The sequence below is a fragment of the Anomaloglossus baeobatrachus genome, chromosome 2, assembly GCF_048569485.1.
Source record: "Anomaloglossus baeobatrachus isolate aAnoBae1 chromosome 2, aAnoBae1.hap1, whole genome shotgun sequence".
Classification (NCBI taxonomy): Eukaryota; Metazoa; Chordata; class Amphibia; order Anura; family Aromobatidae; genus Anomaloglossus; species Anomaloglossus baeobatrachus.
The window spans coordinates 185,588,600-185,616,094 of NC_134354.1; the positions used below are offsets into that span (position 1 = coordinate 185,588,600).

Below are 27,495 nucleotides of genomic sequence, written 5' to 3' on the forward strand. Positions count from 1 at the left end.
TTACAATAGTTAAGCCGTTGTTTCAGGTATACCCCCAGTGGTAAATTTTTTCGCCCATTCTTTCTGAATGGGCATTACAACGACAGGAGACCCGCTCCTTTGCAATGGGAACAATGTTTTGAGGCCCTCATGCACATCTCTATCCAGGGACAATGTGGAGCCTCCCAATTTTTGGCTGCCCTGCCTAAGGGCTATACTACAATAGACCCACTTCCTTCCAATGGGCACTTCATGTTTACAGGCCATCATGCACGTCTCTATCCAGGGACAATATGGAGCCTCCCAATTTTTGGCTGCCCTGCCTAAGGGCTATACTACAATAGACCCACTTCCTTACAATGGGCACTTCATGTTTACAGGCCATCATGCACGTCTCTATCCAGGGACAATATGGAGCCTGACGCTGCCACCGACTGCCACACACGTGCTGTTTTTAAATGCAAGCACGGACGCAATAAGAACCTAACTGGTTTTTAGGAGCGACAATTACTGAGAAGTCTGACACTATCAGACACTGCTGACTGACGTGTATTATACACTAGACTTGTGCGTTATATAATAGTTTGTGCAAAACGCGCACCTGTACGCTGCCACCGACTGCCACACACGTGCTGTTTTTAAATGCAAGCACGGACGCAATAAGAACCTAACTGGTTTTTAGGAGCGACAATTACATACTGAGAAGTCTGACACTATCAGACACCGCTGACTGACGTGTATTATACACTAGACTTGTGCGTTATATAATAGTTTGTGCAAAACGCGCACCTGTACCCTGCCACCGACTGCCACACACGTGCTGTTTTTAAATGCAAGCACGGACGCAATAAGAACCTAACTGGTTTTTAGGAGCGACAATTACTGAGAAGTCTGACACTATCAGACACTGCTGACTGACGTGTATTATACACTAGACTTGTGCGTTATATAATAGTTTGTGCAAAACGCGCACCTGTACGCTGCCACCGACTGCCACACACGTGCTGTTTTTAAATGCAAGCACGGACGCAATAAGAACCTAACTGGTTTTTAGGAGCGACAATTACTGAGAAGTCTGACACTATCAGACACTGCTGACTGACGTGTATTATACACTAGACTTGTGCGTTATATAATAGTTTGTTCAAAACGCGCACCTGTACGCTGCCACCGACTGCCACACACGTGCTGTTTTTAAATGCAAGCACGGACGCAATAAGAACCTAACTGGTTTTTAGGAGCGACAATTACATACTGAGAAGTCTGACACTATCAGACACTGCTGACTGACGTGTATTAAACACTAGACTTGTGCGTTATATAATAGTTTGTGCAAAACGCGCACCTGTACCCTGCCACCGACTGCCACACACGTGCTGTTTTTAAATGCAAGCACGGACGCAATAAGAACCTAACTGGTTTTTAGGAGCGACAATTACTGAGAAGTCTGACACTATCAGACACTGCTGACTGACGTGTATTATACACTAGACTTGTGCGTTATATAATAGTTTGTGCAAAACGCGCACCTGTACGCTGCCACCGACTGCCACACACGTGCTGTTTTTAAATGCAAGCACGGACGCAATAAGAACCTAACTGGTTTTTAGGAGCGACAATTACTGAGAAGTCTGACACTATCAGACACTGCTGACTGACGTGTATTATACACTAGACTTGTGCGTTATATAATAGTTTGTGCAAAACGCGCACCTGTACCCTGCCACCGACTGCCACACACGTGCTGTTTTTAAATGCAAGCACGGACGCAATAAGAACCTAACTGGTTTTTAGGAGCGACAATTACTGAGAAGTCTGACACTATCAGACACTGCTGACTGACGTGTATTATACACTAGACTTGTGCGTTATATAATAGTTTGTGCAAAACGCGCACCTGTACGCTGCCACCGACTGCCACACACGTGCTGTTTTTAAATGCAAGCACGGACGCAATAAGAACCTAACTGGTTTTTAGGAGCGACAATTACATACTGAGAAGTCTGACACTATCAGACACTGCTGACTGACGTGTATTATACACTAGACTTGTGCGTTATATAATAGTTTGTGCAAAACGCGCACCTGTACGCTGCCACCGACTGCCACACACGTGCTGTTTTTAAATGCAAGCACGGACGCAATAAGAACCTAACTGGTTTTTAGGAGCGACAATTACTGAGAAGTCTGACACTATCAGACACTGCTGACTGACGTGTATTATACACTAGACTTGTGCGTTATATAATAGTTTGTGCAAAACGCGCACCTGTACGCTGCCACCGACTGCCACACACGTGCTGTTTTTAAATGCAAGCACGGACGCAATAAGAACCTAACTGGTTTTTAGGAGCGACAATTACTGAGAAGTCTGACACTATCTGGACTGTTTTACACTGTGTACACCAGCCCCAGATATGATGAAGGCTGGTATACGGTCACCACTAGGAATGGCTATATACCCTGCCTGCCTGCCTGTATACTGCTACAATAGTCCTGACAAGGACTCTTCTGGTCACTAGCCTGTATTCCGACCTGGCTATACCCTGCCTGTATATAGCAACAATAGTCCTGAGAAGGACTCTGCTACTGTACTCTGACCTGGCTATACCCTGCCTGCCTGTATACAACTAGAATAGTCCTGAGAAGGACTTCTGGTCACACTGTTTGCAGCCCTGCTCCGGAACTAACTATAAAGGGCCGCAAAGCTTTCCCTGAATCAGCGACACTCTCCCTACACTGAATGTCTGAATAGCTGTGAGCAGAGCACAGCGTGCCGGCCGATATAAAGGCTCGGTCACGCTGTGCAGGCCGGCCAATCACTGCAATTCCACAACTAACAGGGCTGTGGCATTGCAGTGGTCTGCCAGCCAATCCCTGCATGAGGGCTGGCTCTCAAAAGAGCGCCAACATGCAGAAATGAAGACCACGAGTACAGCACGAGTATCGCGAGATTACTCGGTCCCCGCCGAGCAGCCCGAGTACAGCGATACTCGTGCGAGTACCGAGTAGTGACAAGCATGCTCGCTCATCACTAATCATTAGCACACAATTAAAACCATTTAAAAGAAACATAAAGAAACACGTTCTTGTAAAGAATCTGTGCTTTCCTCCAACACTATTAGGGCAAATAAATGAATATATTGTGGAATGATCTAGTGGTGCCCTATTCTTTCTTATATTGGACTCGGGTACCTTTAAACCCGCGCGGGTCCAGGTATGGCCATCATTATTCAGGACAAGTTGCAACAGAATGTCTGTGTCTGTCTGTAACTCCTCCCTCCTCCACCCTCTCTTCTCCATGCAATTGTAAAAGCACCAATTGTCATCTTCTATATCAATTATGGAAACATCTGTCTTCACTGAATACAGATTTTATCTATTAATTGAATGTGAAAGATCCATTTAAGAGCAGAAAGAAGCAAATGTCTCTAATAACATATATTACAAAGTTGCTTATTTCCATGTGTACTATTGAATTATGAAGTAAAAATTAAAACACCAATTGCTCTTTAAGGCAACAGAAAATATCTCACTCAGTTCTTTAAAAAAGACTTTGTGTCTTCTACGATAAGAAAAAACAAAAAAATGGTAATGAGTTGTGAGACCTATCCCTAGAAGAAGGAATCTGTTTTTCAGCAATTTTGTGGGTAGGGCTGTGACTTGTGACATGAAAATGGCATGAGAATGAATTTTAATGTTTTCTGCATAAACCAATATATTGTTGTAGTAGAGTAATACTTCAAAATATTAGAACCACATGTTTCTCTGATTATCAAGGTATTGTTTTGTGTGCTTTTGTTTCAAGGATAAAGATTAGTGGTGAACGAGCACTAAAATTATGGTATGTGCATGGTATTTGAATGGAGCAGGACAGATGTTCGGACAGGCTTGACTCAAGTAACGAGTATAATGGAAGTCAATGGAAAATTCAAGCATTTTTCCGGAAGACCTCCATCTCCCAGCATGGACTGTTTGAATTTGTTACCTGTATTAAAGACACCTTTCCACACTCAGTCAATCACACTACAACCTCTCTACCATGGCCAAGACCAAAGAGATGTCTAAGAACACCAAGAAAAAAATTGTAGACCTGCACAACCCTGGGATGGGCTACGGGATAATAGCCAAGCAGCTTGGTAAGAAAGCCACAACTGTTGGTGTAATTATTAGAAATGGAAGAAACACAAGTTGACTGTCAATTTAACTTGGTCAGGGACTCCATGAAAGATCTCACCTCATGGGTTAAGGAGGATTCTGAGAAAGGTCAGGAATCAGCCCAGAACTACAGTGAAGGACCGAGTCTATGACCTGAAGAGAGCTAGGACCACAGTCTCAAAGATTACCGTTAGTAACACACTATGCAGTCATAAATTAAAATCTTGCAGGGCATGCAAGGTCCCCCTGCTCACGCCAACACAGGCCCATTTGAAGTTTGCCAATGATCATCTGGATAATCCAGAGAAAGCATGGGAGAAGATCATGTGGTAAGTTGAGAGTGAGACCAAACTAGAACCATGTCGACATATGTCGTGTTTGAAGAAAGAAGAAGGAAGAGCACAACCCCAAGAACCCAATCCCAACTGTGAAGCATGGGGTGGAAACATCATACTTTGGAAGTGCTTTTCTGCAAAGGGGACCGTATGAGTGCACTGTATTGAAGGGATGATGGATGGCTTCATGTATTGCAAGATTTTTGCCGACAACTTCCTTCCATCGGTAAGAGCATTGAAGATGGGTCATGGCTCAGTCTTCCAGCATGACAATGACCTAAAACACACAGCCAGGAAAACTAAGGAGTGAACTTTTCTAAGGAGTGATTTTCTGGACGTTTTTATGTATTTATTTTGTCAGTCACAGTTGAAGTGTACCTATGATAAAAATTACAGATTTCTGGAGTTTTCGTAGGTGGGAAAAGTTACAAAAACGGCAGTGTATCAAATACTTATTTTCCCAACTGTATGGAGATATATGCTCCTCTCAGATCCAGTTTAGGAAACCACTTGGCCCCTGCTAGTTGATTAAATAAATCAGGAATAAGAGATAGTGGGTATGGATTACATACTGTAAAATCCCACAGCAATGGTTAATTGGAAGCCCTTATGTGACCCTTAGAGAGACTCTTTTTAAGGCACCTCTTTCAGTGAGAGAGATTAAACAGACAAGATTTAGGCAATTTTGTCCCTCGTATAAATTTGATAGTACAAATCACATGACCTATGCGGGTGAAGAACTTCACATTCAGTCTCAGAAAAATCATCCCCAAAATCCTGAATAAAATCTGGATGAATTGAAGAGATCTCATAGATGCCAGGGATTTAAATAAACAATTCAAAAACAAACATTCCCCCATGACTTAACCTCACGAGTCTCTCAGTTGATGGTGGGATTGTGTTTCACCTACCAGGGCATACCCAACACAACTTTAGCTGTTAAGGAAGGAAACAACATAAATGAAATTTATTCTGTGTGTGACACAGCCACTGTCATACATACATTCTCAACATTAGAAGCAACATTACTTTCAGTAAAGGGAGAATTATCAATTGCGGATACTTGAATAGGAAGACTGATGGTAGAAACTGTGTACCGACACTCAATAGCAAGATCACTATCAATAAGAACCAAGGCGGAGCCTGAATCATCAAGTGGAGAGGTAATTATAATTCCAGATTTAGTTACCAAAGACTTTTGTAAAAATTAATCAGTAGCTTGCATGAGCGATAACTTCAAACCTTTAGAATCAGTGTCTTGCATATTAATGATTTTTCTTTCTTTAAGCTTAAGAAATTCATTATTGTATCTGACACATTGAAACATTACACGGTCCACTCGATCACAGTATAGATAGAAATGAGCAGGTGTCCCAGGTTCAAATCCCTGCTTGGTCTCTCTGCAGGCCCCAATTTCAATGTGTTCTTCTGCCTCAATAGGATGAGACTGAGAAGTCACTGAAACACCCTCAAATTTAGTCTTATCCCTAATCCCTTATCCCAAATGCACTCTCAGTGACATAGTTTCTTTGAAGGACAATGAGGAAGGACTATAAATCATCATATCTCCTATCTGACTAGAGTCAGGCAGAATTGACTGTGGAGAGCTGAGCGATTCCAGGAGGTTTCCACTGACCAGTATCTTATCTAAGAGCAGTAGTCCTCCCCTTTACGATTTTAATGAATCAACCTGTGAATCATTGATTCAGCAACAGAAACCTTATCGGGATTATCAAATATGAGCCTGAGAGCAAAAAACAGGTGTTAACTGAGGAAAAAATTGGGGAATCCTTCTGCAGAGAAAATGAAGAGCAGAAGAGCACAATATATATATATATATATATATATATATTTATAAATATAAACACCACATTTCAGCACATTACCTCCACAATAGTACCAAAGAAATAGCCCAGCGTGCCAAAAACCATATTGCAAAACAATTCCTTCTGCACCACTAAATGAAAATCTATTCCACTCACGCAGTGATTTCATCATCATTATCACTATAACCCCTACTTCCCACCACACCTCCACTGGTAGCCCCACACATACATATACACGCTAGTAGAAGCAGCAACACCTCTTCCACAGACATAGTCTGGTAGCAACATCATATCCTAGTTAACCACTGAAGAAGGATGGTCCCCTTATACAATCCTTCCTCTCGGTCAGCATTCTTTAATCTTCTCCCAAGTGCTGCTGAAGGCAAGAGGGAGTGTACATAGAGCTATCAATGATGCTGTAAGTGGTAGTTTACAGAGTGCTATCAATGATACTATAGGTGGGTGTGTACAGAGAGCTATCAATAATGCTGTAGGTGTGAGTGTACAGAGAGCTCTTGAGGTTCTTCTATCTATCTTCTATCAACTATCCTGTAGTTAAGACAGGAGGAGGAAAGATCCGGCATCCAAATGCCATAAAATCCAGATTTACTGTATTAGAAATACTCTTAAAAAACGTTCATTCCATAAAAACAATTAAGGACATGTAGATCCGAAACACGTATATGTGTGAACGTGGATATTCCTCTTTATTGCATTTTCCTGTTTTTATGGAATAAAAGTTTTTTAAGAGAATTTCTAATAAATCTGGATTTATGGAATTTGGATGCCGGATCTTTCCTCCTCCTATGTTACTTTCCAGTGAGACAGCTGTTATCCGCTGCACGGTTCCATGCATGGATCGGTGAGCCGACTTCTAATCCTTTTAGCTTGAAAGATCCTGTAGTTAACTCGCAGTCTTCAGAGTTCCCACTACCTCTGTGCGGCTACAGCTGAGTGCAGGCCTTGATGGCAGGACACCATTATTTAGAGCTGGACGGACTGGGACCAAAAAAGAGCCCTGGCACACAAATCCCACAATCCCACATATAACACACCTCACTACTCACTTAAAAAAGTTATTTGAAGAGCCACATGTGAGTGATCAACCACAGCTCAATTTACATGGTGCTACTCAAAGATACCTTTCTCAGGATTGTGAAGGTCTAAGTGGTCAGATGTGCAGTGAATGAAAAGTCATCCCGATCCACAAGATAATGGATTACTTCCAAACTTGGGATTACCCATTTAAACAAAATTTTCACATTTTATTTTTATTAAGAGTGTAAATCCAATGCAGCCTATCCAAAAACAGAACAGGAGAAGCAGCACTCTGCAGTGTATATATACAGAATAATACATATACTGAGAATTTCAGCCAGTATACAGAACAGGAGAAGTGGTATTATGCAGTGCATATATATATATATATCAATATTGAGAATTGTACCCAAAAACTATGCCTTTTCATCATACAGGTGACAAAAAGTTATATGTATATAAAAATGGTATCACTGAAAATGTCATCTAATCCTACAAACAACAAGCAACCAAAACAAAAAATAAAAAAAAAACTATAGCTTACAGAATACAGCAATGCAAAAACATTTTTTTTTCTATAAAATTGTTTTTATTATGTAAAAGCGACAAAAACAATATAAATGTGGATCCCTTGTATTTGTAATCACCCAAAGAATAAAGCTGTCTAATCACTTTTACAACATGATCAATGGTGTAAAAAAAAAATTCTGAATGGTTGTTTCTTCTTGATTCTACCTCACAAAAAGTGGAATAGAAAGCCATCGATAAAATATTAAATGGACCAAAATGGTACCAATAAAACCTCCAATTCATCCCACAAAAAACAAACCCTCACCTGGAGGGAAAAAACTTTATTATGTAAAAAAAACAAACAAACATTTTTTTAGTGTGATAGTAGCCAAACCTTAAAAAAACTATATAAATCTAGTATTGCTGTAATCGTACTGACCTGAGGAATAAAGCCATCTTATCACTTTACCGCAAAGTGAACAGAGTAAAAAAAACAAAAAAAACCTCTTCAACTGCTGTCGATTTGTTTATCCTGCCTCCCAAAGATTGCAGTAAGGGTCAGTTCACATTTATCCTGTACTCTATGCTCAGTGCTTACACCAGCGGTTATGTGTAAATCTCTGACAATTGTGATTTACACAAGAATTACAGTAAAGTAGTTCATTGTAACATAGGAGAGGAAGTCACTTTGAATTGCTGTCTGGCCTGTGGTTCAGCATTGTCCATCTTTTTATGTGTCTTTTTAGGTGTGCACGAAAGGACGGTCAACAAGTGTTTTGTACATCTTTCAAAAAAGGGACAGTGCTAAATAGAGGCCAAATGGAGTCTGGTGTAACTCTGCCGCTTCATTAGTGAATGGATCCATTAGTGAATGGATCCATTGGGGGTTTCATATGAATCACATATTTCAGCATAGTGCACAGGATAAATATGAATTGATCCAAAATGATCTGTACTCAAATTGCCACAATATAGATTTCAACTCAACCCACAAAAAACAAGTCCCCACTCAGGTCCGTCACCAGTTAACGGAAATATTGGGGGATTCCACATTACTAGCAGCAGCCAGGCTCTAGAAAAGCTCTATGGCTCCCTCCCTTCAAAAAAGAAATTCAGCAAAATCTACTCTTCCAAATCCAAATGCCCACCTTCTGAGCACCTCAATGTGCCTAAACCACATGTAGCATCCACATGTTTGGCATTATTGTAGTGAGTACAGCCGGCTTAATTTGTGGGATGTGTGTCTCCAGAAGCTCGAGCTAGGAACAATGTAAGGTCACTACAAGGGCTTATTTGCAATTTTTAATTCTGCAATATTCACTTTGTTTGAACCTATGGGTGCTGAATGGTTAATACACTACTTGAATGTGGTTTTGAGCATTTTTGGGGGTGCATTTTTTTAAATTGGTGTCACTTCGAGGTATTTTCTGTCATATATGCCCCTCAAGGTCACGTCAAATGTGATGTGGTCCCTAAAAAAATTGGCTTGTAAATATTGTTATAAAAATAAGAAATTGCGCATAATCTTTTAACCCTTCTAACTTCCTAACAAACAAAAAAGTTTAAAAAATGATGCTCATGTAAAGTAGACATGTGAGAAATGTAACTTAATAACTATTTGTGTGACATAACTCTCTGGTTTAAGGTGCATAAAAATTGAAAGTTTGAAAATTGCGAAACTTTCAAAATGTTCGCCACCATTCTGATATTTTTACAAACTAATTAAAAAAAAAAATGTCTTAAATTTACAACTATCATGAAGTACAATGTGTCATGAAAAAGTCTCAGAATCACTGGCATCCATTCAAACATTTCAGAGTTATTACCATATAAATTGATATTGGTCAAAATTGTATAATTTGGCGAAGTCAGAAATGTAAAAACAGGCTTCAGTGGTGAGAGGTTAAAGAAGAGTGTTCACTGCAATTTTTTATTGTGATCCTAAATAGGTTTTGCTGTAAATTTATACCCTGATTAAACATATTTTTAATAAGAAATATAATTCAGTGCTATATAGACTAACACAATAATCATCTAGCCTAATTATAAAATGTTGCAAAATATATACAATAAAAGAGCAAGAGAAACCATGGTGACTTTACCTTTGCAGTGCATTTGTGCTGTGGGTGATTGATGGAATCCACATAATGGTGCCTCATACATCGGGCAGGGTCTGATTCTGTGATGAAAGTGTTACTTTTTTTAATGTTGGCATTAGTTAATATTGCTATCAGGGACAGTGCAGTAATCCATGAGACTAGAACATAGTTTCCCATTGTTTTCAATTTTTGTTTGAGCACAGAAAGTCAGGACCTTAAAAATGTAGGATCCAAAAGTATAAGTTGCTTGGTGTATTTAGATGAGAGTCAACTCCTTTCATTATCTTCGCTGTAGCCATTGGTCTTGGAGCTTTGGTTGGATAAAAAAGCGGTAATCCATTTTTGCATCTGCTGGAGGGTTGAACAAAGAAACATCTATTATAACACTGAATAAAATAAGCAGAAAATAAACTTTATCTGTCTACAGTGGTTGAAATAAGTATTGAACACATCACCAATTTTCTAAGTATATATACTTCTAAAAGTGCTATTGACATAAATTTCTCACCAGATGTTAGTAACAACTCCTCCTATCCACAGAGCCAAAGAAAGCAAACCATAGATGTCCATAAATTAAGTTATGTGCAATAATGAGAAATGACACATGGAAAATGTACTGAACACATGAAGAAAGAGAGGTGCAACAAGCCATGGAAAGGCATGACACCAGCTGAAATCTATGAATATTTAAAAAGCAATCCTACCACTTAGTGCAAAATTAATATCAACTGGTTCAACTGAAGGCTTATAAAATAGTGTCTCATTACCAAGGTGCCACATAAGAAACAATTCATGATGAGTAAAACTAGTGAGCTGCCTCAAGACCTTCGCAAGTTTACTGTTGTAAAATATATTGGTGGCATTGATTTCATATAAGAATTTCTAAACTACTGAAGATTCCAGTAAGCACTGTTAAGGCCGTAAAATACAAACGTGTAAAGAACATAATTTTACCATAAACTGGCCACAACCAGGTGCTCCACGCAAGATTTCAGACAGAGTGAAAAGAATTATCAAAATAGTTGTTCAAGAGCTAATAACCACCTGAAAAGAGGTACAGAAAGACCTTGAATCATTAGGAACAATTGTTTAAAAAAAAACGGTAATGCACTCAACCTTAATGGCATGTATGTGCAGTTGTGCACTCAACACACAAGACTCCATTGTTGAACAAATAGCATGTTCAAGCACGTTTAAAGTTTTTTCAGCAACATTTAGAGAATATTGTCTGGTCAGATGAGACTAATATTGAACACTTTGGATGCCATAATAAAAACCATGTTTAGAGGCCAATAGACACTGCATATCACCCCCACACACCATAGTGTGGAGCTATTTTACTGGTACTAGCAAACTTCATGTGGTTGAAGGAAGGATGAATAGATAAATGTATTGAGACATTCTTGATAAAAATCTGCTGCCATTTACCAGGATGATGAAGATGAAATGTGGGTGTACATTTCGGGAAGTCAGTGAACTCAAACAAACAGCCAAGTAAACTCAACTTTTTCAGAGAAAGAAAATAAAGCATTTAGAATGGACCAGCCAATCACCTGACCTGAATCCAATAGAAAATGTATGGAAGGAACTGAAACTCAGAGTTCATAGAAGGAGCCCACTGAACATGAAGAGTGTTTGTGTGGAAGAATCGTCCAAAATCACACTTGAGCAATGCATGGGGCTAGTTTCTTCTACTGGAGACACCTTGAAGCCATCATGCCATCACCAACAAAAGCTTTTGTATAAAGTATTAAGTAAATTTCAATAAGCATGTTCAATACTTTTTCCTTTAGTAATTTCTTACTATTACACATCACTAAGTTTATAGACATCTATGGTTTGATTTCTTTGTCTATGTGGATTGGATGGTTGTAATCGACATCTGGTGAGTAATTCATGTAAATAGCACTTTTAGAAATATATTTACTTAGAAAATTGGTGACATGTTCAATACTTATGTCACTTGCTCTTTCTAATTTCTTTATCCTGTCTGTTCTTAAAAATGCACAAAAAAATTTGGTAGACAAAATAGCCTGACACTTCTTCTGATGAAAGCCTAGATATTTTTGGCATTCTCTTAACCAAATCATCAAGTAGCTAGCCACCAAGGATGTCTTCTCAACAGTCGTGAAGTTATTTCCAATATATAGTATATGTGAGCACTTGTTGGCTTTTACTGTCTTCTATGTCCAACGTAACCTAAGCACTCTTTGATTCTCCTTTTCTTAAAGCAGCTCCTACACATTCTCAATGTATGTTTGGGCCATTGTCTTGTTCAAAACAAAGGATGATCGAACTACAGTTGAAAATCAAAATTATTCAACCTCAATTTCAAATTTGTTGGTTTTTTTTAGCAATTTGACAAACTTTCTGCTGTTTCCAATATATCACCAAACAAAAATAATTTAAATAGCTTAACACAAATAATATAACAAATGATATCTCCACGTTTAACGCAAAATGACAGTTTTAATAACTGCTGCAGTCTCAGAATCATTTAACCCATTCTTGACAAGTGCCTTTAGTATTTAGTAGAGCAACTTTGGCTTAAATGACCTCCTGTAAATGTAGCATGAAACAAAATCCAGAAATGGCACACATGAGGTTAAAAGAAATGCAGCCTGACTATATGTATGGGTGGGCTAAGGATGTTCACTTGGATGGGTTCTGCTACAGTAGGTACAGCTCCAATGTAGGCATGTAATGTAGTAAAGTTGGATATCACTTTTACCAGTGTGGACACTGGTTGAGGTGCAAAACTCAAGATGACCACTGAATGAAACAGCAATAATGACAACTAGTGTCCACCTTAGTGGAAAAGTCTCCTGAATATACAACTCATATCAGGGTTCAAAGATCCCTTAATCAAGTAACAGAAGTGTGACACTGGTCCGTAAGAAAAAGGTTATTAAACCACGACAAGTGCTTTATTTTCGGGATACTTTTCCAAAAAAGTGAATAGTTATCATTATTGCGGCTTCATTGAGCCATCAAATGAAGCTTTGCACCTGAACCAGTGTCCAGTCCTGTGGCATACCAAGCCATATTCCATCTTCTATTGATGTAAGGCTGAACTGACATGAGCATAAGGCATCCGATGCGAAAACTGTTGCGAGCGTGAGCCGAGTGTCATGCTACTGTGACACAATCTTGCGATCGGGTCACAGCTGCGAAGCTGAGGGTGGGCGCTGCGGAGGAGAGGGAGGGGTTAATCCCCCAATCTCATCCATTGTCAGGCTGTGGGTATATTGCACTGCACTGGGATAACATCCGAGTGCAGTCCGATGTATCTCTCGCACCCATTCACTTGAATAGGTGCGTGTGATACGGCTCTCGCAGAGAATCGCAGCATGCTGCGACTTTTCTCTCATCCAGAATCTGGATGTGAGAAAAGCTGACCAACTGCTCTCCCTCATTGACTAGCATTGGTCAGAGTGCAATGCGAGATTTTCTCACATTGTACTCTTCCGATTTCAACGCTCGTGTGAGGGTGCCCTAACTGTGATGCACAGCGATGAGCAGCTTATGACAGTTCTCCTAATTAATCTTAGCTCATACCTCAATTCCAGTGGTTTCCAGTTCAGTAATAATCTTTGGTTATTAATAAAGCTGGGTGAACTCACAAAAAAAAAAAATGGTACTGGCGGGTCCTGCTCTCTTTTTAAAAAATACAATCCGGTCCAGAATCCTGCCCCAATATGTCTATGGGGATGAGAATCTGGAGATTAAAAATGGTGGTAGAAAGGATAGAGGAATGGGAGCGCAAGCGGTGGACTTACCAAGGCTATGGCATGGCTGTATGCTGCTCCCAGGCCTCACATTCACTTCCTGGGTTGTTAATTACAGTCACACACACCCCCAGCCTGAGTGGCAGCATATCAGCTAACTGCACTCAATCACAGGCGCAACGACAGCCGGTCGGCGGAGAAAGCAGTGTAACTGAAGGAGCCAATGCTCTCTAGCATCTACCATGAGGCTAGAATGGCCAGGCTCCTTCCATTTTAATAGGCATGACTGGCTTGGTTAGTGGGCATCGTGATGTTTCCTCTCATCCACCATAATCATGCCCCACCTGTACTCCCCCTATCTGGTGTTCTTAACCCCAGTTCCCCGTTTCTATTATAAACAACTCCATGCCCATGTGGAGTTAGAAAAATAATGTTTTTTTCTGGCTGGAAATATTGTACATCATGTGATAAGGGCATGTTGAAATTACAATACATCTTGCTGGAAGGAGCCAATACACTCTAGCATCTACCGTCAGTGTAGTGGTATAAAAATAAATGAATAAATAAAAGAATTGGTGTAGGGTCCTCATGGTATTCTGATACCCAGCACAGATAAAGCCCATGGCTACAGACTCATCGCTGCGCTCATCTTGGCTGTGTATCAAAACAAGAGGAACCACATACAGCTTATTTTCAATTTAAATAAATAATTAAAAAAAAAAACCCTGTGTAGTTCACCCCAATTTTGATACCCAGCTAAGATAAAGCCCCACAGCTGGGGGCAGGTATTTTCAGGCTGGGTAGACCCAGCCTAAAAATATTAGGCTGAATGGACACCGGCGTTCACAGGCGAAGGATAGTGGAGTGGGTGAATGAACTGGCTGATAAACCGGAGTAGGTAGTGTATACGTCAGGGAATTAGATTAGGGTTAGGGTTGGACTCTGGTGACAGAAGGGTAACTAATCGGAAGCCGCAGGTTGTAGACAGGTTCCGCGTTTATCCTGTCTGGAAGTGGTAAACACTGCCTAGAAAATAGAATATAAAACTACCGTGCTACTAAGTAGAATGGGAAAAGGATGTGGAAGACAAGGTAAGGTGTGTAGTAAATAAAGTAAAACTAGTTAGAAAGTGTAACTTGCACAATAAATAAGGAAAGGTATGTGAAATAAAAAATGTTTATTAATTTCTTAGAATTAGATAATTAAAAAATATTTTGTCTAAAAATATCAATTGAAAATGCCAAGCTCCAGATGTCCGGGCAGGGAGCTGGGTCGGTGTAGGACCTGTAAAATGAAAAGAGGAGGGCTGTGTGAGTGTCAAAAAATTGACAGATATTATGATATGTTGTACAGTGTTTAAATGAAAAAGAATTCTTGGAGGCTGGATGCTGATATTTTTAGGCAGGGTCTCCTCAGCCTGAGACTACCAGCCCTCAGCTGGCTTTATCATGGTTGGGTATTAAAATTGGGGGGACCGCATATTGGGTTTTTTAAATTATTTATTTAAGTAATTGAAGAAAAAAAAAAAAAGCCGCATGCAGTTCCTCTTCTTTTGATACACAGCCAAGATAGGCATAGGACTGAATCTGCAGCCTGTAGTTGTATGCTTTATCTGTGCTGGGTATCAGAATATGGGAGGACCTTGCACCAATTGTTTTATTTATTTTTATACCTCAATACTGACCCTGATATAGCGTCTCTCAGTGATTGCAGGCAGGCACTGTCACAGGCTGGGGGTGCGTCTTTCTGCAACTAATCACAGACAACAAAGAACGGCCGGTGGGCAGGGAAAGCAGGAAAAGCCTTGTGCATGCGATAAGCCTAATGCACAGCACAGGAAGTGAATGCGCGACCTGGAAGCAGTGTGCCACCATAACACGGAGCCTTGGTAAGCATGAAGCGCTCGCTTCATTCTTGTTTTCTTAATTTTTCCTTTTTTTTTTTAAATTTCCCTAGTGCCGAATCCTGATCAAGCACCAAGAATCCTGGACATGGGCCCGGCACCCGGGCATCTTTGAAACCACGCGGATCCGGACTTTTACTGTCCAGGTCTACTCAGCCCTAGTTGTTAAGCAACTGGTCCAAAAAGAATAAATCATTGTCTTCCACAAACAAGGAAACGGATTTAAAAAAGATAGCAAAGGCTTTGAATGTTCATAGGGTTACAATTTGAAACAGGGTTGACAAGTTAAAAGATAATGGAACACTAGCTACAGTTAAAGCAAAACTGACTACACTACCCAGACACAGCAGAACAAGGAAGTTATCACTGGCTGCCTCAAGGTTCCTGAGCAGCCAGGTGGTCAAAAACACTTGAGTGCTTTTGATACAAAAAAACTGTGTATCAAAATTTGGTGGCAGCAGTCACTGAGGTTTGAGTTTGCACAGTAAGATCTCTATGTCAAAGCTCCAAGATGTACACCTCTTCTGAAAGAAGAACACAAGACATGTAAGCACCAGTAAGCTCTTAAAAATAAGCCACAGAAGTTTCAGAATTCTGTGGAGTGATGAAAGAAAAAATGTCATGCCTATTTATCAGTGGTATGTCTAGAAGAGGAAGAATGAAGCATATGTTGAAAAGAACATCCTGCCTACAGTGCAGCCTGGTGGTGGCTCTGTGATTCCCCGGGGTTGCTTTACTTTCTCTAGCATTTGAAAGTTGCTGTATTTGGAGGACAAAATACAATTAAATGTCAGGAAATCCAAGAAAAAAAATATTCCTTCTGTAAGGATTCTGAAGCTTGGGGATTATTGGACCTACTAACAGGACAACGATCCAAAACTTTCCTCAGAGTCTACTAAAGGTTGAGTTCAGAAGAAATCCTGGAAAATTCTGAAGTGGCCATCACAGAGCACCACAAAATATTTTGGATTTAAATAATGCATTGCATCACACAAACACAGACATATTTGTCAACTAGTGGCTCTAGACTATGAGGAATGGGCTAAGATTACTCAAAAATTATACCAAAAGCTGTTTATGGAGGTGTATCACATTTACAGCAGGTCACAAAAGCTATGGGTTACTCTACTTAATTCACTTTCTTTGCACCAAACAAAGGCACAGAACTGGAGATGACTGACACAAATTCAGCACAAATTCTACTAAAAGTTACAGTTCACCAGAATCCACAGTGTTGGTAATTTGATTTTCTTGAATTCAGGAAATTGGTGTCTGGCCTCCATTTTGCTTTTTTTCTTTTTTCTAAAGCAGGGGTTAAAAAATGTTAATTATACTCACCTTTCCATTCCAGTCCTACACTCACTCCCACTGGTCTTCTGGTGCTGATTACTTGTACTATAGCATGCCCCTTTGATGATTAGGCCATATGAACCTCCTTGCCTTTATTGACAAATGTCATGATCTGGGGCGCAATGGAAATCATAGATAGCATGATAACATAGCCATGATCATAATCTCTGATAACAAAGAATGATGTACGAGTGACTCAGTCATCACTGAACATGCTGGAGACTTTAGATTCAGCACTGAAGGACCAGAAAGAGCAAGCGGAGGACCTAGCAAGAAGCTGCATCAGCAGAACAGGTGAACGGAAAGGTGACTATAATATATTTTTTTGAATCCCCTCTCAGACCTCCATTTCTGATGCTTTGGGGTCTGGAAACACCTTAGAGCACCTTAAACATCTCTTAGGGTAAGTGCCCACAATCTATAGACACTGTGTTCTTGATACAGTGTCTTCCCTCCTGCGGAGATACTAGTGTTCTCTGCTGGAGAACACAGCGGTCTGTGCCCAAAATCAGGGCTCTGGGCACTGCAGATTTTTTCTATGTTCTCCCCGCTGAGAACACTTGCGTCTCTGGAAGCATAAAGTGACATGCTGCAGCTCAGAAATCAGCTCCGCATGTCAGTTTATGCTGTGGTTAAAAGGGGCATAGTGGGCATGTGATTTCTATAAATCCCATCCACTGTGCTTGTACGGTACAATCCACTGTTTTGGATGCAGCAAAAATATGCTGTGTCCATAATGCTATGGACTCTAATTGTGGGAATGTACCCTTAATGTCTACCAGGACACTATTAATTTGCATCAAATAAATTTGATGTGAATCAAATTCCCCTGCCAAATTTGAGCAACTCTCCCAAAATTTGACTTTCAGAGGACTAGATCATCTCGGTTTTGAACTCATCAGACAGAATGATGGGTGTCCAACTGATGAGATCATCACAAATGATCATATTGATGGAACTAGGGTAATAGTTACAGGGGTATTTGGATATATTTACATGTGCAGTTATTTGTTGTAGAACTTTCTGTGAAATAGTGTTCCGCTAATCTAAATGAGATTGTTTCTGTAGCATGTATATGGATTTCTGCTTAAATTTGTAAATGACAGAAAAATGGTCCAGCAAATCTATTGCAAATTTACCTCTACAGCAAACATACATTCTGTGTAATTTGTCATACATTTTAGGATCTCTGCAGTCATTCAATAGTACTTTCATCATTTTGGTTAAAATTCTGTCCTGATCATATAATAGACAAACTGTTGCATGAAATTGATGCAAGATACCTATCTATACTGTAACTGTATTTTCATCACATGACCAAGACATATATATGCCCGCTAATCATGAAGCCCTAGTAATATTCTAACACTTTCTACAATGGAAAAATGCTGTTGGCTATAACATGTTTTTCAAATCAGGGGTACACTGTAATATCAAAATAAATGCATAAAAATGCCTACAAATGTGTTGAAATTGCTGTTTACTTGGCCATAAAGAACTGAATAACTAAGCAAAACACTAAATTCAAACACATTCTGCTGCTTAATACCAAAACCTATTGTACAGCATATTAATATTTTGTTAGTAATTTGCCCCATATGCGTCTCAATCCCTATAAACTGCTTTTTATTAACTCTTGGCAATAATGCGAGTTTGGAATCTAAGAGAACAATATGAGTGTACATATGAATGAAACAAACACTGCCACAAAACCTTGGGTCAAAAACTTGCTCTGCATAAAAAAACATCGTACATGATCCTTGCCTGATGGCACTTCCTCACTATTGATGTGTTAAGAAGCCATGTTACAATTAGAAACAGATGAATGTAAGTGATTAGCTTTGCCAAGACTTTAAGACATTGGGTTAAGCTGTAAAATACATAAAAAATGTATGTTACAATGTTAACCCCTCACATTAAGAATAGAACTTCAGTTTTGTCAGACTGAGATATTTAATAATTAATTGATACAACATGACTGAAAAGCATTCTGAAATGCAAGAATATTACAGTTTTTGTTACAACTAGTAAGTAGTCTAAAATCATACAAAAAAGCAAATAAAAAATATCTAAAAGTTAGAGTAAACATGTATGTATTATCTGATTAACACCTTAACGACCAGGGACATACCAACAAATCCCTAGTCATGTTGCGATAGTCACTACCGGCTGCTGTGGCGAGTCTCCAGGAATCCGTGCACATGTCAGCTGATTTAATCAGCTAACATGTGTGCCTCGCAGGCGTGGGTTGATGCGAGATCCACCCACACCTGCTTCTCAGTTAAATCATGCTACCAAAGTGCAGCAGCGTGATTTAAATGGCCACGGCTGGGATGAGCTTCCCGACCGCCATCGGCAGCCCTGTGAAGTGACCACAGAGTGCCGATGGTTGCTATGGTAGCGTCGGGTCATGTGATGACCCTGACTCTTCCATACCATAGAAAGGAGTAAGGTACCTCAACTGTCGTGTTTTTGGTGCTCAGAAGTAAGTGTGGCAATAATAGTATAATAGTAACAATAAACTCCAGCACAGAATAAAATATTTTGTACAACAAGGAATAATGTCTACTTTACTAACAAAAATAATGAGGAAACAATACACATAAAAATGAGTATCCACCATCTGTGTATACACCTCTGACATTTCGTCTAAATTGTAGCCTCTATCAAGGACTATCTAAATTAAAATGCAATAAAGATACATCAGTCAAAATGTAACCTAAATATGTTTTGACTGATGTATCTTTATTGCATTCTAATTTAGATAATCGTTGATAAAGGCTACAATTTAGCGGAAACGTCGAAGGTGTATAGACAGGTGGTGTATACACATTTTTGTGTGTATTGTTTTCTCATTATTTTTGTTATTAAAGTGGATACTATTCCTTTTTGTGCAAAAGATTTTATTGTGTGCCAGAACTTCCATACCGTAGCTCCTCCAAGAGCCGCGCGAGTGGCGATCTTAAAGGAACAGTACCCTTTTTCTGATCAGAGCTTTGCAGCTCTGATCAGAAAAAGGGCAGCAGCAATCACACTGCTGAGCCATATTGTCTCCTAGGGGGACTAGTAAAATATAAAAAAGTTATTAAAACTTTTTAAAAAATAAAATAAACTAAAAGTTCAAATCAACCCCCCATTCGCCTCACTGAAAATTAAACAATAAAAAATATATACACATATTTGGTATCACTGTGTTCAGAAATGCCTAATCTATCAAAATATAAAATCAATTAATCTGATCGGTAAACTGTGTAGCTGCAAAAACTTCCAAATGCCAAAATTACAAAATTATTTTTTGGTCATTGCAAATTTTGTGAAAAATGCAATAACAGACAATCAAAAAGACACTTTTTGGACAAACTTCTGAATTTTTTTCAACGCTTTAGATAAAAGTAAACCTATACTAGTTTAATATCTATAAACTCGCACCGACCTGCGGCATCACACTGACACATCAGTTTTACCATAACTTAAACATGGTGAATAGAATACACCAAAAATAATCGTGCAATCACACTTTTTTTTCAATTTTTCCGCACTTGGAATTCTTTGTGCCCCTTTCCAGTACACTACATGGTAAAACTCATGTTTTTAGTTAAAAGTACAACTCATCCTACAAACAACAAGCCCCAATATGGCAAGATTGACGGAAAAATAAAAAAGTTAAGGCTCTCCAAAGAAGGGGAGCAAAAAACAAAAACGAAAAATGGAAAATCGCCCCGTAATTAAGGGGTTAATATAATATTAATTAGTTATGGATTGTTATAAATGTCAATGCTTTAAAAAACACAGTTTATGCGATTTCTTTTTATGTGTGTCATGAGGACAATTACGTTGGAGACTCCAGCAGTAGTCTGACATCATGTGTATGTCCCCTATGCTTTGATATCCCTCCTCCATCACCTTCATATCCTGGTGGAACCTCTTGTTTTGTTCCTCGCTGAAGTCTTCAAGTTTATCTGAAAATCTGTTTAAATGGCTATGGAGATAGTGCATCTTTATGTTCATATTAACTTCCAAATTTCTGAAGTTAATGAGAGTATCTTGCACCAGTTTTTCATAATTGAATTCTCTGTGATTACACAAGTAGTTATTCATAACAGAGACAAAACTCTTCTAGGTCGAAGCCTCAGAGTCATTCATGCATGTTACATAGTTACATAGTTACTAAGGTTGAAAAAAGACCTAGGTCCATCTAGTTCAACCTTCCTCCACCAGTTCTACATTTGGTCACTTAGTCATTTATAACCAACAATGTTGTGTGTACTGAGGAAATCATCCAGCCCTTTTTTGAAAGCTGTTATAGTATCTGCCATTACTACCTCTTGTGGTAGGGTATTCCACAGTCTGACTGCTCTAACTATAAAGAACCCTTTCCTATTTAGCTGCCGGAATCTCTTTTCTTCCACTCGCAGTGAGTGCCCCCTGGTCCTTAGTATTGTTTTCGGAAGAAATAAGTCATTTGCCAGTCCTTTATATTGACCACACATATATTTATACATATAAACGAGATCTCCTCTGAGACGTCTTTTTTATAAGCTAAACATATCTAACTTTTTCAACCTATCATCATATGGGAGGCCTTCCATTCCTTGTAGTAGTCTAGTTGCCTGCCTTTGAACTGACTCTAACTTCTGAATGTCCTTTTTAAAATGTGGAGTCCAAAACTGGACCCCATATTCCAGATGTGGCCTTACAAGTGATTTATAGAGAGGTAACAATACGTTGGGATCCCGGGATCTAATCTCTCTTTTTATACACCCTAGAATCTTGTTTGCTTTTGCAGCTGCTGCTTGACATTGAGTGCTGCTGCTCAGCTTATTTGTAATGAGAATACCCAAGTCCTTCTCCTGTTCTGTAGTCCCGAGTTTACTTCCATTTAATGTATACGCAGTTATAGGATTACTCCGTCCTAGGTGCTTTACTTTACATTTATCAACATTAAATCTCATTTGCCAAGTATCTGCCCATTCTGACATCTTATCCAGATCTTTTTGTAATATTGTACTATCAAGTTCAGTTTTTAATATCCTACATAGTTTTGTGTCATCAGCAAAGACTGACACTTTACTATCAATCTCATCCACAAGGTCATTAATAAAAAGATTAAAAAGAATCGGTCCTAGCACAGATCCCTGTGGCACCCCATTGCTGACTATAGCCCATTTAGAGAATGTACCATTTATGACTACTCTTTGTTTCCTATCTTTTAGCCAATTCCTTACCCAGTTGCATATAGTTTCCCCCAGTCCTTGCTTCTGGAGCTTTAGTATAAGGCTATTATGTGGTACAGTATCAAATGCCTTTGCAAAGTCCAAATAAATCACATCAGCTGCATTACCAATATCCAGGTTTGCACTTACCCCCTCATAGAACCCCAACAGGTTGGTTAGACACGACTTATCTTTCATGAATCCATGCTGTCTGTCAGATATTATATTATTTTCTGCAACATATTTTTGCATGTCATCCCTTAAAATGCCCTCAAAAACTTTGCATACTACTGATGTCAGGCTTACTGGACGGTAGTTGCCTGGATCTACCCTCTTACCTTTCTTAAATATCGGTACCACATCAGCAATCCTCCAATCCTGAGGCACCAACCCTGTTACAAGTGAGTCTAAAAAGATGAGATACAGCGGTCTGTCAATTACGGAGCTCAATTCCCTCAATATTCGTGGATGAATGCCATCTGGCCCTGGGGATTTGTCAATGTTTAATTTACTCAGACGTAGGCGTACTTCTTCTTGTGTTAAATTAATTATATCGGGTGGTGAACTTTGATTTTTCACTTGTTGAATGATCCCTGGTACAGTCAGTTCCTTGGTGAACACAGATGAGAAATGCCTATTTAATATCTCAGCTTTTGTTTGTCATCTATAACTAACTTGTTATTATATTTTAAGGGGCCAATACTATTGTGATAAATATGGAATTTTTTCATGACTTTACAAATATGAGGACCCTCAAAGATTCCAGATTTTAGTTTCTCCATATTCAGTCCAGAGATTAATCTAAAAATGTACTTGAAAAAATTACCCAATTTGTCCAAATCCCTAACAAATCGCTTTATTAATCTTAGCTTAATATGAAGCGGTGGGAGAATGATCATGTTCTTTAGAGATGAATGGTTCCATGGAGGTTCGGTTCGCTGGCAGCCAAGGAGCCAAGCCTCCACTGGCTCGTGTGTGATCCAAATCCTGGAGCAAGTAACTGATTGGCAGTTTGAGTCTCCTCCCACAAATAGTCATAAGCAGATCACTTCCAGGGGGAAGAGTGGGCGGACTTTTTCAAACAATTTTTTGGGATGCACACTATGTGATCACGGTGTTGTTACCCCCAATGCGAGCCATTCAAACACTGCAAGAGGCTCGCACAGAGCTGAGCACCAAGTATACCTGAGCACAGCATTGCTCGCGCGAATTAAGTGTGCACGTACAGCATCCAAACCCCAAACCCGAACCTTGATTTATTTAAGTTGGTGTTCGGTTCGAAAATTAAACCTCAAGTTCGTTCATCTCTAATGTTCTTGTCCATCAGTGGCTTATTGATGTTATTTGTAACACCCCCACCAGGGCCGTAGGGCACTCAGAATCGGTCCGGTTCTGTTTGGGAGGCGGTCACGGCGGCAGGGCCCAACTCCGTGATCCTGACGGTGTCATTTTAAATGAGGAGGGAATATATTTACAGGGGATAATGAGTCGTGACGCCACCTGTGGTATTTGGCAACGTATAGCTGACGCTGCTGAATCGGGCCGCTGAGAAAGATGGTGACGCAGCTAAGATGGTACAGCTCCCCACAGGTGGAGCTGGGCCCTAGGGCAGCCGCAGGTAGTCTTTAGCAGATGAAGTGTTTGAATAGCATGGGGCTGGCAGTGTGGACAATTAATCCAGGAATAGAAAAGATCTCCAGCTTCCAAATGCATACAATCAATTTATTTTATTCCAAAAGTTAAAATCCAACATACAGGACTTGATCCAAAATAGTAAGAGCAATTAGAAATGCAACGCGTTTCAGACAGGATGTCCTTTGTCAGAGCATATAGCTTATGTTTCCTAAAGGCTCACTTTTAACCTTTAGGGGTTGAATGACACAGGTGGTATAATCAAATAATCCCAAATTATTGTAAATCAATTTTGTAACAAAATTGATTTACAATTTATTTAATATTACTATTTAATGATCAATGCATTATATTTTGTATTTGTACATATTTTATAAAGCCTTTACGGGTATTATACTGCCATAGCTTGGTACTAATTTCCCCTTCATTTAGGATTATTTGATTATATCACCTGTGTCATTTATCCCCTAAAGGTTAAAAGTGAGCCTTTATGAAACATAAGCTATATGCTCTGACAAAGGACATCTTGTCTGAAACGCGTTGTAATTCTAATTACTCTTACTATTTTTGATCAAGTCCTGTATTTTGGATTTTAACTTTTGGAATAAAAGAAATTGATTTTATGCATTTGGAAGCTGGAGAGCTTTTCTATTTCAAGTCCCTGCACCAGCAGCGCCGTTATCCTTGCTTCTAAAACAGGGAGGTGTTCCTATACAGGTGAGCTGGTTAAAACCCTTTCTTCACAATTAATCAAGGACACAGCGAGGTGCAGTCATTAGCTGTTTTACTCACAGTTGGCAGTTCCAGGTTAACATGGCTGGCAGGCCAAATACAAATACTGCCCTTGGAATGCTGAGTCCTGCGGTAATGGGATCCAACCAATCCCTAGGTAACTTGGGAGGCACAAAACCAATGTCCCTTTCTGCAGTCCCTTTCCTGGTCATCTTCCTGTGCTAGCTTCTCCCTCCTGCCCTGCGCCTCACACACAGTGCCCTGAGCCGGTGTCCGTGGGCCTTACCTGGGAGGCTTCTCTGCCCTGTACCCTAGCCCTCTGTGGTTGTCTTTTCAGCAGATTCGTGTGTGGCTGTGGCTTTGGCACATGAACATACCTCAACCTCCGGTTTGCTAGCTGACCTGATTGTTCTCCAATAGTCTGGGGGCCGGTCCCCCTTTGCAGCTTAGTCCCTCCACGCTGGTGATTCGGATGTGGATGCGAGCCCACGGGTGGATCTCCCACTGCCCGTGGCTCAAGGACCCTTTCTTCCTCTCCTGTTTCCTTCTTGTCCATGGACGAGCTCCACCGGCTCCAGTCCTCAGGACCTCTTTCTCCCTTCCATCGTTGGCCTTCTTCGTTCTTGTTCTCCCTCGTTTTGCCTCTCACGTATTCTACCTAATTCCACCCACTACCTAAGCCCCACGTCCAGACTAGCTCCGGTGCTGTGCTCTCCCTTAGGAGCAATCTTGCCCTCACCCTAGCCTGAAGTGATGTGTCTATGCTGTGAGTGTGTGGACAACGACCTGTGCCTCTTCCTTACCAAGGAATGGGGTATCACACCTCTGGCTGAGGTGTAGTACCTCTGTAGCGACTGGACCCTCAGGGGTGCCACACTCCCCACCGCAAAGCCCAGCAAGTCCTCGGACTGGAACAGAGAAAAAAATCACAACTGGTGTTAAGTAGTGATGAGCGAGTATGCTTGCTACTACTCGGTACTCGCACGAGTATCACTGTACTCGGGCTACTCGGCGGGGACTGAGTAATCTCGCGATACTCGTGCTGTACTCGTGGTCTTCATCCCTGCATGTTGGCGCTCTTTTGAGAGCCAGCCCTCATGCAGGGATTGGCTGGCAGACGACTGCAATGCCACAGCCCTGTTAGTTGTGGAATTGCAGTGATTGGCCGGCCCGCACAGCGTGACCGAGCCTTTATACCGGCGGGCGCGCTGTGCTCTGCTCACAGCCATCCAGACAGTCAGTGCAGGGAGAGGGTTGCTGCTTCAGGGAAAGGTTTGCGGCCTTTATAGTTAGTTCCGGAGCAGGGCTGCAAACAGTGTGACCAGAAGTCCTTCTCAGGACATACAATAAGTTGTATACAGGCAGGCAGGGAATAGCCAGGTCGGAGTACAGTAGCAGAGTCCTTCTCAGGACTATTGTTGCTATATACAGGCAGGGTATAGCCAGGTCGGAATACAGGCTAGTGACCAGAAGAGTCCTTGTCAGGACTATTGTAGCAGTATACAGGCAGACAGGCAGGCAGGCAGGCAGGGTATATAGCCATTCCTAGTGGTGACCGTATACCAGCCTTCATCATATCTGGGGCTGGTGTACACAGTCTAAAACAGTCCAGATAGTGTCAGACTTCTCAGTAATTGTCGCTCCTAAAAACCTGTTAGGTTCTTAGTGCGTCCGTGCTTGCATTTAAAAACCGCACGTGTGTGCCTGTCGGTGGCAGCGTACAGGTGCACTTGTGTGCGTTTTCACAAACTATCTATTATATAACGCACAAGTGTAGTGTATAATACACGTCAGTCAGCAGTGGCTGATAGTGTCAGACATCTCAGTAATTGTCACTCCTAAAAACCTGTTAGGTTCTTAGTGCGTCCGTGCTTGCATTTAAAAACCGCACATGTGTGCCTGTCGGTGGCAGCGTACAGGTGCACGATTTGCACAAACTTGGATATAACGCACAAGTCTAGTGAATACACGTCAGCACAGCATTGCAAAATGCGCAAGGGCGTTGGCAAGGAACAAGGAAGTGGACGTGATGGTGGTGCAGGCAGAGGCCGAGGTCGTGGGCAAGCTCTAATTTCGCCACAACAAAGGGCCACATCTAGTCGCTCGCACGTCCTGTCCCAAATTCTTGGGGACCGCAGCAGTACACCGCTCTTGAACCAAGACCAGTGTCAACAGGTTGTTAGTTGGATAGCGGATAATGCTTCCAGTCAGATTGGCACCACCACAAACACTCTGTCTTCCACACGGTCAAGTGTCAGTAGCCGTGATACTGCACCGCACATTTCAGAACCTGATCCTCCTTCCTACCACAAGGCTGAGTACACGTCCTCGGACATTACTGATCCCACACTTGGACACTCGGAAGAGCTGTTCACGTTTCCATTCGCACATTCTGGCCTCTCGCCAGCTCATGTTGAAGTGGGTCATGAAGAGATCGTATGTACAGATGCCCAAATATTTGAGCAGCCACGTTCTCACGAAGTTGGCAACGTGTCTCAACAAGGGGTGGACGATGACGAGACACAATTGTCAGGAAGTCAGGAGGAGGAGCAGGGTGCGGAAGAGGAAGACGACGTGGTGGATGATCCAGTAACTGACCCAACCTGGCAGGAGGATATGCAGATCGAGGACAGCAGTGCACAGGGGGAGGGAGGCGTAGCATCCCAACAGGCAGTAAGAAGCAGGGTGGTGGCTCCAGGTAGAAGTCAGGCAACCGTTCCCCGGAACAACAACACGACACAAGGTGCCTGTACAAATGTTAGGTCTTCCCGAGTCTGGCAGTTTTTTAAGTTGGCTCCAGATGATTCTAAAAAGGCCATTTGCAACACCTGCCGTGCCAGCATCAGCAGGGGTACCAAAACAAGCAGCCTGACCACCACCAGCATGATCAGGCACATGTCAGCCAAGCACCCTACTTTGTGGGAAGTACAACAGAGTCGAGGAGCAGTGCTTGCTGATGTCACTGCTACGTCTTTGCTGGTTGTGCATGCGA

General features: G+C 40.9%; 1 protein-coding gene across 4 annotated transcripts in view; it reads right to left on the reverse strand.

The window, feature by feature from the left end:
• NDP (norrin cystine knot growth factor NDP) overlaps positions 1-27,495 on the reverse strand; it is a 286,006-nt gene that overhangs the window by 107,156 nt on the left and 151,355 nt on the right. For 3 of the 4 annotated variants that reach the window (XM_075333535.1, XM_075333536.1, XM_075333534.1), the window contains one exon: positions 9,949-10,296. In XM_075333535.1, the coding sequence (XP_075189650.1) occupies positions 9,949-10,122 (174 nt within the window). In that variant the 5' untranslated portion in view covers positions 10,123-10,296. The remainder of the gene's footprint in view (positions 1-9,948; positions 10,297-27,495) is intronic. The other variant, XM_075333537.1, reaches the window with a different exon arrangement.